The following is a 13,057-nucleotide window of genomic DNA, read 5'->3' as shown; positions in this document are numbered from 1 at the left end:
CTTTCTCACTTTGGGATGGGGGCGGCTAAGTAATCTAAGTCTACCTCGATTCCCCATCTCTACAATAGGGATGATCATAGTCTCCACCCTCCAGGTTTGTAGTGAGGCTCAAATGAGGAACCAGTGGGAGGTGTTTTGCAAACTTAAACTCTATAAGACAGAATTCATTCTTACTTCATTTTAGTTCTGTGATTTCATCATTGCCAAAAGCATTAACTCGCACTATGGAAATGTCCTCCTCTGAAGCAGACCAGCCATTCTTCTGTTTCTCAGTGCCTTAACTTCTCAGTACTCCAGGAAAATTCTAAGTGACTTGTCCAGGGTCCCCCAACCAGGATGATTCAGAGGCATGTCTTTCTGACTTCCAGGCCAGACTTCACATTACTACTATAGGCTGCCAGTCACAGTCTCATTTATGAGGGAGAAAATCACCTTTCCAGTTTTTTACTTTTGAAATCAGTAGCCTCACCCACCCAACTTCAACTCCCCAGCTGCATAGACAGGAACTGGAGATTGGAGGGGAAAGAGCATGGGAGTATGTAAGGCCTGGGGAGAGATCTGGAGATGAAGATGGGGACTGAGGGTGGCAGCAAGGGCTGGGCTGGAGATGGAGATGCAAACAGAAAGTCTCTATTCTGAGCACATGGAGAGAATGGGTTTTGTTCTGGGTACCATATTTTTGAACTAGAAGAAGGGAGCCAGGCAAAGGACCCCAAATTCATGACATAAAAGGGTTAATTGAAGGACCTGGGCATGTTTCCCCAGAGGAAACTCAGCCAACACAAGAACCATCTTCAACAATTTGAAAGACTCTTTTGGCTGGAAGGAAAATTGAACTTATTTCATTTGGTCCCAGATGGCAAAGCTAGGAACATTGGACATCGCAGAGATAAGTCAGGAGATAAAACTTGCTCACAAATAGGATAGGCTGCCTGCCTGCAAAGCCTTGGGCTCTCCTTCCCTGGAGGGCTTCAAGTGAAGACTGGATGACCACTTGTTGGGAGTGTGAGAAAGGGGACTATTACTCAGGAGGGTGGACAGATGATCTCCAAGGCCTAGTCCTCCTTCCTGATTCTGTGTTGCCAGGAGACCTACAGACTACCCAAAGGGACAAAGAGTGAGGGAAATTTAGCTTCGGGTGTCTGTCCCCCGCAGCTGGGAGCTGACGGGGGGAGGGGGGGATCAGGATCTGGGATGGGTAGCCCAGGCAAGACCCTAATTTCCCAGCTGTAATTAAGAAGTTGAGTGAATTTGGAAAAGAAAAGAAGCCCCAAACAATTCCTCTTTATTGATCAAGAGATGAGTTATGGGGAATTGAGTCTGATAACCTGGACTTACACACTATTTGCCACCTATGACCTGTGTAACTTTGGGCAAATCCCTTCTCTTTCACTCTTAGAGATTCTGGGCCAAATCCTTGCACATACAACTGAAGGAGAAAATAGCATGTCTTAGTCTTTTTTTTTTTTTAGGTTTTTGCAAGGCAATGGGGTTAAGTGGCTTGCCCAAGGCCACACAGCTAGGTAATTATTAAGTGTCTGAGGCTGGATTTGAACTCAGGTTCTCCTGCCTCCAGGGCCAGTGCTCTATCCACTGCACCACCTAGCTGCCCCCTTGCCTTAGTCTTTAAAGCAGTTGTTCAACCAGTCCTCCAACAGTTTCATTACTAAGGAGCAGTTATTCTAATCCCTGTAATTCAGATTAATTTGCAGTGAGCACTTGTGTCACTGGACTAGAGTCTCTACACACATGAACACACACACACACACACACACACACACACACACACACAAATAAAAACAAAACCCACCACTGGGTAGAGTATATTCAATGCCCATCCTTGCAGCTTGCTTTAAAAAGGCAATATCCTTTCCCATCAGAAGCACCTGTACCTGAAAAATCCAGTGTATATTAAACTTTTCTGTGCTGATTGTCAGGTGGCCTTGCTTCTGGAATATTAGCTGCAGATGAATGAATGATAGTCTTTGAATGAGATAGTGCTGAAGGAGCCCAAAGATAACTCTGTCTCCAGACTGGCCCCAGAAATCCAGGGGTTGGCCCTATGGCCCTTTCCTAGGTGTCTGCTTGTCTGTGTGAGGGTCTGGTGGATCCCCAATGGGTCCGGCTTGGGGAATTGCTGAGGAGGGTTGGCCTCAGGCCACCTGAGAAGCCTTGGGTCTGACAGCCCTCACCTCTTGATCCCAGCACACTCACCATTAGCACAGCTGAGTTCTAGTCCCATGAGGCCATGGGAAATCACTGAACCCCAGTTTGTCTATAACATGAGGACAATTACCTTTGCCTCCACTTACTTATAAGACAATTTTAAATGAAATCATTTTTAAAACCTAAAGTAGGACCTAAATGGGAACTCTTGCTGCCACCTTCCATCCTCTTCACTGCCTTCATTACCCTATCACAGTAATTAGACAGAGCAGTCAAGAGATCATTTTGACTCATCACCTCTCCCTCTGTCTTTTCTTCCCCCATCATCCTCCCCCCACTTTTTAACAGCTTGGAGCGGAGTCATAACTTGGGTAAGGCAGGTGGGGCTTTTCTCCCAGCACAGCAAATCTAGAGGTCAATGGCACTATTCTCAGTCTTTCAGAAAGGCAGAAACAGTAATTATAAAAATAACATCTAACATTTAGAGAGCTCTTTAAATATCATATTTATCCTCCTAACTATCCTATGATGTTTGTGCTGTATTATTATTCCCATTTTATACATTGGGAAACTGAGACGGAAGGGGGCTAAGTATCTCATCCAGGGTCAGATAGTTTGTGTCTGAGGCAGAATTTGAACACAGGTCTTCTTGACTCTAAGTTCAGCACTCTCTTTGTCTAGTAGGCAAAAATGACATGAGTTTCCTCGTGCCCTAGTAGGAAGCCATCAGGTGGAAGAGCTCCTACCAAGGCCACCTTCGCCCTTTCCCACCTCCTCCAAGGGTCTCTCCCACAGTCTTCTCCATCTATTGAGAGTAGGACATGTTTCATGGCATAAGCCCCATATCAGTTTGATACTGTCTACTCTTGATATAAAAACTGTTAGTGATAACTGACTAGATCTATAGGAGAACTCGGAATGATTTCTAGAAAATTCCATGGGGAGGGACTCAGAAAAGCATGGGAGTTTTCTTCTATACTTCAAGAGGAAAAAACGCAAAAGAGTAAAAGGTAAACACTTAAAAGAAACTAGACGTTTGCTCCAACCACAGATCCCATAACACTGGCACATTTATTTTAGATCAAACATGTCACATTTCATTCCTAGAAAGTCACCTGAGAACTTCATGCTCACCTACCCATTGTTACTGGTGGGTATGCTTGTGTGAGTATGGGTGCTGACCCCAAATCTCTATGAAGATAAATAAAAGCAGCAAATCTGAACACTAATCCTAGAGACCAAAGACTGTGCTTTAGTGTAACAGAATATGGTTATGATAAGCACCCAGCTGGTGGACTTTAGTCACAATGGGAAATCCCAATATTCAGATACTGATCCACCATGTCAGTAGTCCAAACAGAGCCCGTCACCTCTTGCATTCTGGGGGAACAAGCAAACTGCCAAGATCTTCCAGGAAACTGATGCCGTTCCCTTCCCATCTTGTCTGATGGTGCTTTGAGGCATTTTCTGGAGGCAAGGAGAAGGAAGGGAGTCCCCCCAAAAGGTCCAATGGCTTCATGAGAAGATTTCAAAAAGTCTATAATCATTTAAGGATAAAAAAAAAAGTAGTGCTGCTCAGCTTGCAGAATTCTCTAATTTCTTGGTCTTTAAGAAGACATTTTTCATAGCTGAAATCCGATCTTTATCTTGAATATTGTAGACCTGAAACTAGAGAGGAGAGAAGGAAGATGAGAAAGAGGAGAAATAAGGAGGTGCTTCCACGTAGACAGAACTCATGATATTTCTCACCCAAGCCAGAGGAATGTGTGCTGTCCTGATAGTCTGGAAGGGTATGCTCTGGAGCCTGGTTCCCTTCCACCAAGAGATAGGAGTGGGAAAATAAGCCCCAGGCTCCTAGGCTCAGTAATGATTCTAGTCATGCCATGCTGCCGTCCTTCAGGACCTGAAGGCTGTCCGGATTTTGTCAGTGGAGGGGTTCTACCATGAAGGCAGGTGGGAAGAATTCTCTGACTCAAGAATTGCTGTGGCCAAAAGTTTCACCTTTCAACATCTAGTCTGATGAGGAATCCCACCACCCTCAGGCCCTGAATCTGCAGCCACAGAGTCTCCCAGTCAAAATGACCTGCTAGGGCTTCCGCTCAGTTGGTGAAGCCTGTGAAAGCTCAAGGTCATGCTCAGAACACAATGGGCCACCTGAGGGGGATTTCCTTCCATTCAATTTAGTATATATTTATTAGGTGTCTATTATGTGCCGGTCACACTTGGGGTACAAAGACAAAACAAGACAAACAACAAAAATGAAGCCCAAATTCTGCTTGAGAGAGTTAGGGAGGAATATGCAACTGGGGCATAACAGGACCAGACCGGGAGATTTTTTTTGGCAGTGGCAAACAACTGGCGACTGAGGCAGAATTTGAACACAGGTCTTCTTGACTCTAAGTTCAGCATTCTTTTGAACAAATTATGGAAGGGGGTGTAGACATGTCGGTAGCACCTATCTTCTCCCAGGCATGGGCTAAACATTTTTACAAATATTATCTCACTTGGTCCTCATAACAATCTTGTGTGTTAGAAACTATTATTATTTCCATTTTACAGTTAAGGTGAACTGAGGGAAATTGAGAATAAATGACTTGCCCAGGGTTACACAGCTAGTGTCTGAGGTTGAATTTGAACCTGTCGTCCTAACTCCAAGCCCAACATTCTGTATACTGTGGTGCCTCCTGGCAATCTCTATCATGGGAGCTGACTTCCATGGACTATCATTGGGCCATAGTATGGCAAGATGAAAAAGAACAATTTCAGGCAATCCCGGGAAGACTTGGTGAACTAAGAAGACTCAAGAGGGCAATTTAACCAATAGCAATTGGAACCAATAAAAAAAAACTTTGAAAGAAGAATGCAGCTTGAAGTCGCATCTTAACACAACTCCAGCAAACAAATGAGGACGTGTCCTGCCCATTGCCAGACAGCAAGTGCAGAACTAAAGGTGCAAGAGAACACGTGTTCAGAAATGGAATTATTTTGCTTGACTAGTGTTGGCTAATTTAGTCAAAGTGGCTAAGTGGCATTGGAGGTGGAGGCAGAAAGACTTTCACGAGCCACAGAAATGGGAGGCTAACGACAACCATTATTAGTTACTTCAATTTTTTTTTAAATAGGGGGAGAAGTTTAAGGGAGAGGAGGTAACAATAGTGACGCCAACAAGAAAAGGAAATATGGAGGCCACTGAATCTTTTTTCATTGCATAACAGAAGGAGGTGCATGTCAACCAGGATTGCTTTGAAAATTGTGTTGAATTGCAAAAAGAGCAATCCAGATGGGATAGAGATTCAGGGCTTCATATGCAATCTGCTTTTTAAAGTTTGCTTTGTATATTTAAATTTTCTTTTTTATGTTTGTTAAGTTCAGAATTGGTTTTTTAATTAAGATAAAGGTGAAAATTATTTAGGGGAATGAGCCTTTCAGGGAATTTTCAAAATATTAGTGTTATAGGATTTTCTATAAATTGATCTTCCTTGTCTCCTATTCAATCTATAAGTATTTATAAGGAGATCACTAGCATGATGCTAGGAACTGGGAATATAAAGAAAGTCAGGACCTAGTCTCCCCACCTTCCATGTTGAGGGACATGGTGGAAGGGTCCTACCTTATCCAGGAGGACATCAAAATAGGCGGTATCCCAGTAGGTTTGGTTGTTGGCGGGCAGCTGCAGGAATGCCTTGATGCCATTGTCTATCCGCTGGGGGCTAGGGAACAGATGGGTCACATGGATCTTAAGGAACTTCTCTGGCTGGCTGGCAAACTGTTCAACTTGTTGGTAAACAGAGTTCAGATCAAGACCTTGGCCTTGGAGGAGGTTGTGCTGGGGGAAGAGGAAGTGAGGAAGGTTCTTGGTGGCCAGGCAGCAGAGCAGGATCACCAGCAGCCGGTACACAGAGCCCTCCAGATCACTCCAGTCTTCTGGGGAAGGGAAGAGTTCAGTAGCCCATAGCAGCACCATCTGTGGGAAACAAAGCATCCACTCAGGACCCAAAGCCAAGGACAGGAGATGAGGAGGAAAAGAGGCTGGAGGAGATGGTGAATCCAGATCAGTCCTGGGCATGGCTTTACTGCCCAGTTTAATTAGAGATGAGAGGGATCACTGACCTTTTGGGACTTAGTCACAGTTGAGAGGTTATTATAGTGGAACTTAACATTGTGGAGTTCCTCAATCAACCTCCAGAACATCCCCTTCTCTCCAGGCATAGTCAATATGCTCAAACTCTCATCCCTTCTCATCTGGATTATTGTAATAGCCTTTGCATTCATCCTCCTTCTCTTCACTGCAATGCATCCTTTCCATAGCTGCTAAAGGTTTTTCCTAAAGTTCTATGCATATCACTTTCTTATTCAATGAACTCCAATGGTTTCTCTTGGAAAAATAGGAATAATTAATGTTGGAATAGTAAAAAGTCCAATAATTTCTTTTTTCCTCCTTGGTTTTTTGTTTTTCTTTTCCTTGGTACATGCAAAAACAAGTTTCACCATTCACTTTTAAAGTCTTGAGTTCCAAATCTCTCCCTTCTTCCCACCCCAATCCCCTTCATTGAGAGAACAAGCTATTTGATAGAGGTTAAAATGTGTGGTCATGAAAATATTACCAAAGTAATCATGACCGGCCTCCAGGGTTGGTGCTCTATTCACTGCGCCACCTAACTGTCCCTCTCTTGCAAGTATTTTTACTGAGAGAATCCTGCCCTTCATTTCCCATAACAGAATAGCATTTCATCGAAATCATCTACCACAATTTGTTCAGCCATTCACCAATTGATGGAATCCCATCAACGTCCAGGTCTCAGTCACCAGAAAAGAGCTGCTATACCTCCTTATACACATAGGGGCTTTTCTCCTGTTTTTCATCTCTTCTGGAATATAGACTTGGGAGTGTGAGTGACCAATAACCTCTTATTGCTTAGAGAATCAAATATACCTCTATTTTAGCTTTCAATGACTTTCCTAACCTGGCTCTCTCCTATCTTTCCAGATTCAGATTTTGTTTCCCTCTGTATTTACTATGTTCCTGCCTTCTCCCTCCCTCTGTCCATCCCTCTCTCTCCCTCTCTCCCAAATGCTCTGTTTCCCATCCCCAGGCCTTTGTATTGGTTGCCCCTCCCCTCCCCATGTCTGGAATGTTCTGCCTCCTCACCTTAACTTCTTAGCATCCTTGAGTTTCTCAAAGACTCAGTTCCAATGCCACCTTCTGCCAAAGGCCTTGGAAACTCCTAGTTGGCTTTGCAAGTCATTTGTGACCTTGCCCTCTAGGGATTTTTACAGCCTCATCATTCATTATTCCTCTTCAAACACACACACACACACACACACACACACACACACACACACACACACACACCAAGACATAGTGTGTTATTAATAAATGGTTGTGGTGTGATTCTTGCTCAGCTGATATTCCTATCATTAAAATGAGCTAGGAGTTTTATAGTGCTAGCCCGGGGTCCCTGCTTTAGCCCAGAGCCTTATTGTTCATAGGTCTAGGGCTGACGGGGCCATGGAAGAAGCAAACAGGAATTCCGGACACAAGTCCATGCCTCCAGAACACACGATGATCCCAAGCACTCACCTTCAGGTGGTCAAATGTGAGGCCGGCCTTCTTACCCCCCTCTCTCCAGCTCTCATTGTTGATCCTATCCAAGATGGAGAGACTGTCCAGGCGGTAGCCTTGAAGGGAACCCACGATGCTGAGGAGTTTGGAGACCAGGTTGTCAGGAGAGATCCTAAAGACAAAGCAATATGCAAATAAGCAAATAAGCAAAATCTACAGTGTTCCTGTAGTTGAGAATCTTGGAAAATATCTAAGAAAATGTCCCTTAATCGGGGAGGCTAGGTGGCGCAGTGGATAAAGCACCGGCCCTGGAGTCAGGAGGACCTGGGTTCAAATCTGACCTCAGACACTCAATGATTACCTAGCTGTGTGGCCTTGGGCAAGCCACTTAACCCCATTGCCTTGCAAAAAAAATTCAAAAAAAAAAAAGGAAATGTCCCTTAAAGTTCTATTCCTGCCAGCATTGTAAAATGTCTGGAAACCTACATGAGGACACATAGACAGAGAAATCAGATAGAAGAGACTGGCCACCCTGGATGAAAGTGGTTATAGTAGGTCATATAGTTGTCTTTTGTAGGTGTACCTGACCAGATTACAGTTTCAGATGTAAAGTTTCCAAAAAACATTTGATGTGACTTTAGAAAAAAAACTATGTTCTGTTTTCAAAAAATGGATGGAGACAGGTTAGAACTGAAGATTAAAAGAATTAAAAAGATTAAAAGAATCCTTCATAGGAAGTGTTTTTTGGAAGTTGGGAAAGAAGTGACAGGTGCTTTTTGTTACCACATAGCAAGAGGACCAGGTACATCAACCCAGGAAGACTTGGGTTCAAAAACTGCCTCTGATATTTATTGATCATTAGTCACTTGATGTCTCAATGCCACTGCCCCTCCATCAATTGCCTGAGACTGTTAGCTATCATCAGGTTGATGGTTTGCATCAAGGAGAGAATTTCCAAAATTCTCAGTGACGAGGGCTGTGGACAAAAAGTCATAAGGCTCCCTAGACAGTCCCCAGATGCACTCTGGGTTCATTACAACACTCGCATCTTTGGCCAATGCTCTTTCAACAATGGACAACGTACAGAGTAATGGAGAGAGGATGATAAGCACTCAAAGACCCATAAATCTAGCCCAAATTTGTCTAATGAGAGTTCTATATTTTCTAACTAGATGTCTCAGACACATGTGTTAATTGGTTAGCTGATGAAAACTAAATGTCTTCTAACAGAATTTAATATCTTTCCCCACAGCCTTCCCCCCTTCCAAACTTCTCTATCACTGTGGAGAGCACCCCATACCCTCCCAGTCTCCCAGGCCTGAAAACTTGGTGATTCTTATCTCCTCACCTCACGTATCCAACCAGCCATCAAGCCTAACCATTTCTTTCTTCACATCATCTCCATGTCAGATGTCACTTCTCTAGCTCAGCCCCCTGGCAACTCTCAAAATAGCCTTTCCTCACTCTCATTCATCCTCCATGAATACTGTCAAAGTGATTCTCCACACCCCAGATCTGTCCAAGACAACCCCTGTCCCCACACAGAGAGCTCTAATGATTCCCTCTTTCCCCCAGGATCAAACATTTACTCCTCATTTTGGCATATAAAATTCTTCATAGCCTGGCCCAGTTTTTTCTTCATATGTTCTGTACATATGTGTTGATTGATTGACAAACCCATAAACTCCTCTGTTTAACTTCTAAGGTCCTTCAGGGCTGGTCCCAACCTGTTATTCCTAAGTCTCCTTTCTCTGAGATCTCCCCATAAAGATCCATCCACTCTCTTTCCCTCATAGCTGGTGCTCTATCTCTGGTCTCTACATCTTTGCCTATCTTATCTCCCAAAACTGAAATGCATTTCCTCCTCCCTTCTACCCCAGAAAGCTACTTCCTTCTTTGAGATATACAGATCAGAGCCCAACTTCTACACAACACTTTTCTAGATCAATCCTCAAGCTCCTGATGTCCTCACTCTCAAATGTGTTCAGTCGTTTCAATCGGATCTGACTCTTTGTGACCCCTTTTGGGGTGTTCTTGGCAAAACACTGTAGGGTTTACCATCTCCTTTTTATGTCATTTTTCAGATGAAGAAAATGAGGCAAACAAGATTATCTTGCCCAGGGTCACACAGCTAATAAATTTCCAAACTTGTAAAGAAGTCTTTCTGTGTTCAAGTCCAGTGTTCTATCCACTATGCCACCCAGCTACCCATTTCTCAAGGTACCTTGTTTTTAATTATTTTGTGTAGATCATATTTATTTATTTATTCGATGTGCCCAAGGTCACACTGTTATTGCCAAAGCAGGAATCTGAATCTGAACTCTGTAACTCTGAGCTCATCTCTCTTTCTAGTACACACTCATTTCCAGTTCCTTTAATAGGTCCTTGAATGTTGTGATTTAAATCATCTTCCAAGTCACTAGTATTTAATCACTGTCATTAACCAGAAGAGCTCTGCTTAAACACTGTCATTTCATGAATGGCAGCCCACGTCCCTCTCAGATCGCCTAGGCTGGGAGTTGGAAATGACCTTTGAGGTCATCTATTGACACACATCCGGACAGTGGATCTGCTCAATCTCACCCTTCAGTCTTCCCTCCAGGAAACTGTTTGCAGTTTCCTTCCTCTTCTTCACCCCCCAGAAGTATTACTCATCAATGACCATGGATCCTATTCCTAGGAAGAACACCCACGGGGAACCAGCCAACAGGGGAAGCTCTTGGCCACATTGTCACTTGGCGCGGGCTGAGAACTCAACACTTATGAGGATAGGCAGACCTCAAAAGGCCTGAGAGTGAAAGGAGAAGGCAAAACAGGTCCTTCTGATTTCCAGGAAAAAAAGAGAAAAGAATCTAGTAGACCTGAAGTCACCTCAAAAGAAGCTATGCCTGAAAACCCCATTCTGATGGGTGCTTCCCCTCCCAAGGCAGCTAGTTCCATTTTGGGCAACATCTGGCCAAAAAGACATCTTTTCAGTGACCATTCAGAACCATCCAATTTCTACCTATCAGAGAAGCCCTTGCTCCTCTTCCCCTTAGTGGCCCTTCCAATACTCTAAAACTCCTCCCATGCCTCTCCATCCCTTCCACCTGAGTTTTTTCTTCACACTTAGGGGCTCGAGTCTCTCCAGTACCCCTTCACATGGCAGGTCATTGAAATATTTTGTATTTTGATGGCCCTTCTCCAATAGGTTCTGTCTTATCAGTGTTCTCTCTTAACTTTGAATCTCAGCAATCACTCAATGAATCAGTAGACAATGATGAAGCACCAACTATGGGTCAAGCAAGTGCCACATTCAGAACTGAACAAAGTACTCCAGATGGGCTCTGTCATTTCCTCAAGAATGGAAGCTATGAACTTTCACTCTCAGACTTTAGGGTGAAAAACAAAACATAACAAAGGGAAGCTTTTGTATTAATCTACATCTTTCCCTAAGCAGATCTTAAATTCGAACCTGAAATTTGTCACTGATTTACTTTATGACCTTGGACAAGACTGATAGCACCTTATCTGGACTTCCTCATCTGATGAGGAGAATAATGGGGATCTGCCTCTTGAGGGTGTGACCAGTTTAATGAATATTTTTGAAGGACTCTGAGAACCTCAAATGAAAGAGATCACATGAATGCACACGATAATTATATTAGTATCCTGAAATGGAACCTAGTCACTGTTATCCTTTTGAGAATCCAGACCCAAGAAACCCTAGATATCCCCAGGTAAGCATATATACACGTTCTTTGGGTTAGTGTGATCTCTAATGGGCTTCCTCCACCCCTCCCACAGCCTTGTAAGGAGGCAGCACTAGGGACCATCACACTCTGAACACAGGGCTGAGGTCTATGTCAAATCTTTTGTTCTAGGAACCGCAGATTGGACAAATGATCATTAGTACTCTACTTCTATCAGGAAAACATAAGAGATTTTAGAGATTTAAAGTTACAATGTATTTTTTAGTTTTTGCAAGGCAAATGGGGTTAAGTGGCTTGCCCAAGGCCACACAGCTAGGTCATTATTAAGTGTCTGAGGCCGAATTTGAACTCAAAGTACTCCTGACTCCAGGGCAAGTGCTCTATTCACTGCGCCACCTAGCCGCCCCTTACAAAGTATTTTACATCTATTATCTCACATGATGCTCATAACAGCCCTGGGCCCAGGTTTGTGCTAATGCTATCTTGTTTTACAGATGAGGAAACTGAGGCAGATAGACATTAAGTGAGTTGCCCAGTTTCACACAGTTAATGATTGTCTAAAGTCAGGTTAGAACTCGTCTTTTTTTTGACTCCAAGACCAATATTCTATCCACTATGCCACTTGGCTACTTCAAGTTGCTTTTTAATAATATGTGGGGCTGTCCTGCTGCCTTCTTCTGGGATGTCTGTACTCTGAGACAGGGGAGGGGAGGAATAAAAAGATAGTAGAACTGCATTTACCGCCAATGATGGGAGCTTGAGGGTATTAGATCAGCTCCTTGGCACTGAATTTTCTCTAAGCTGCCATCTGGGAAACCTTGGGTCAGATGTTGTCTTCGAAGGTGAAGAATCTTGTGGTTCTTCTTCACTACAGGAATGATGTTGAACCGGATCACTCTCCAGCCGCTAGACACCAGCAGGGACATGTGCAGATCCTCTTCCTTTAGGTTTCTGGCATTCAGGGAACCTGAAACAAGGGCCAGCACCAGAAATGAGCAGTAGTGGGTCTCCCTAAACATCAATAATTCTCTTTTACACACACACACACACACACACACCAGAGAGAGAGAGAGAGAGAGAGAGAGAGAGAGAGAGAGAGAGAGAGAGAGAGAGGAGAGAGGTGCACCCATGTTATTTATGCCCTATATACATAATTATTTCTTCATATACTCTCCCATCCTCCAAACTCACTTTCCTTAAAAATAAATGAAATGAGTCCATCGAAACAAAAGCAAAAACACCTTATAGAGAATGATTTCTGGCAATGTAAGGAAGACTCTATATCTGTAACTCTCAACCTTTCTTCTGATAGGAGAGATCCTTATTGCATTTTCTATTCTCTGGGACTAGAAATTGTTTGCTATAATACTCAGAACTTGGCTTCCTTTTTTCTTCCTCTAGTATTTTTTCTTTTTTATTTCTTTCCTCCTTTCTCATTTTTCTTCCCTCTCTTCCTTCTCCCTCTTCCTTCCTTACTCTCTACTCCTTCATCTTTCCTTCTCTTCTTTCCTTTTTGTCTTTCCCTCCCTTTTCCCCTCCCCCTCTCTCTGCTCCCTTTTTTCCCTTTCTTTCCTACTTTGCCCAATTTCACCTACAGTCATCCCTCAGACTCAATCCTCTTCTCTTCTAATATAGT

The 13,057-nt window shown here is 43.4% G+C and overlaps 1 protein-coding gene across 2 annotated transcripts in view; it reads right to left on the bottom strand.

Moving 5' to 3' along the window:
• Positions 1-3,186: 3,186 nt before the first annotated feature.
• Positions 3,187-13,057, bottom strand: part of MAB21L4 (mab-21 like 4) — a 31,536-nt gene continuing 21,665 nt past the window's right edge. For both annotated transcript variants that reach the window (XM_074190730.1, XM_074190731.1), the window contains 4 exons: positions 12,163-12,388; positions 7,748-7,901; positions 5,777-6,130; positions 3,187-3,834 (listed from right to left, as the gene is read on the bottom strand). In XM_074190730.1, coding sequence (XP_074046831.1) covers positions 3,742-3,834; positions 5,777-6,130; positions 7,748-7,901; positions 12,163-12,388 — 827 coding nt within the window. In that variant the 3' untranslated portion in view covers positions 3,187-3,741. The remainder of the gene's footprint in view (positions 3,835-5,776; positions 6,131-7,747; positions 7,902-12,162; positions 12,389-13,057) is intronic.

The sequence above is a fragment of the Macrotis lagotis genome, chromosome 6 (genome assembly GCF_037893015.1).
Source record: "Macrotis lagotis isolate mMagLag1 chromosome 6, bilby.v1.9.chrom.fasta, whole genome shotgun sequence".
NCBI lineage: Eukaryota > Metazoa > Chordata > Mammalia > Peramelemorphia > Peramelidae > Macrotis > Macrotis lagotis.
This window is presented reverse-complemented; position numbering and strand designations above follow the sequence as displayed.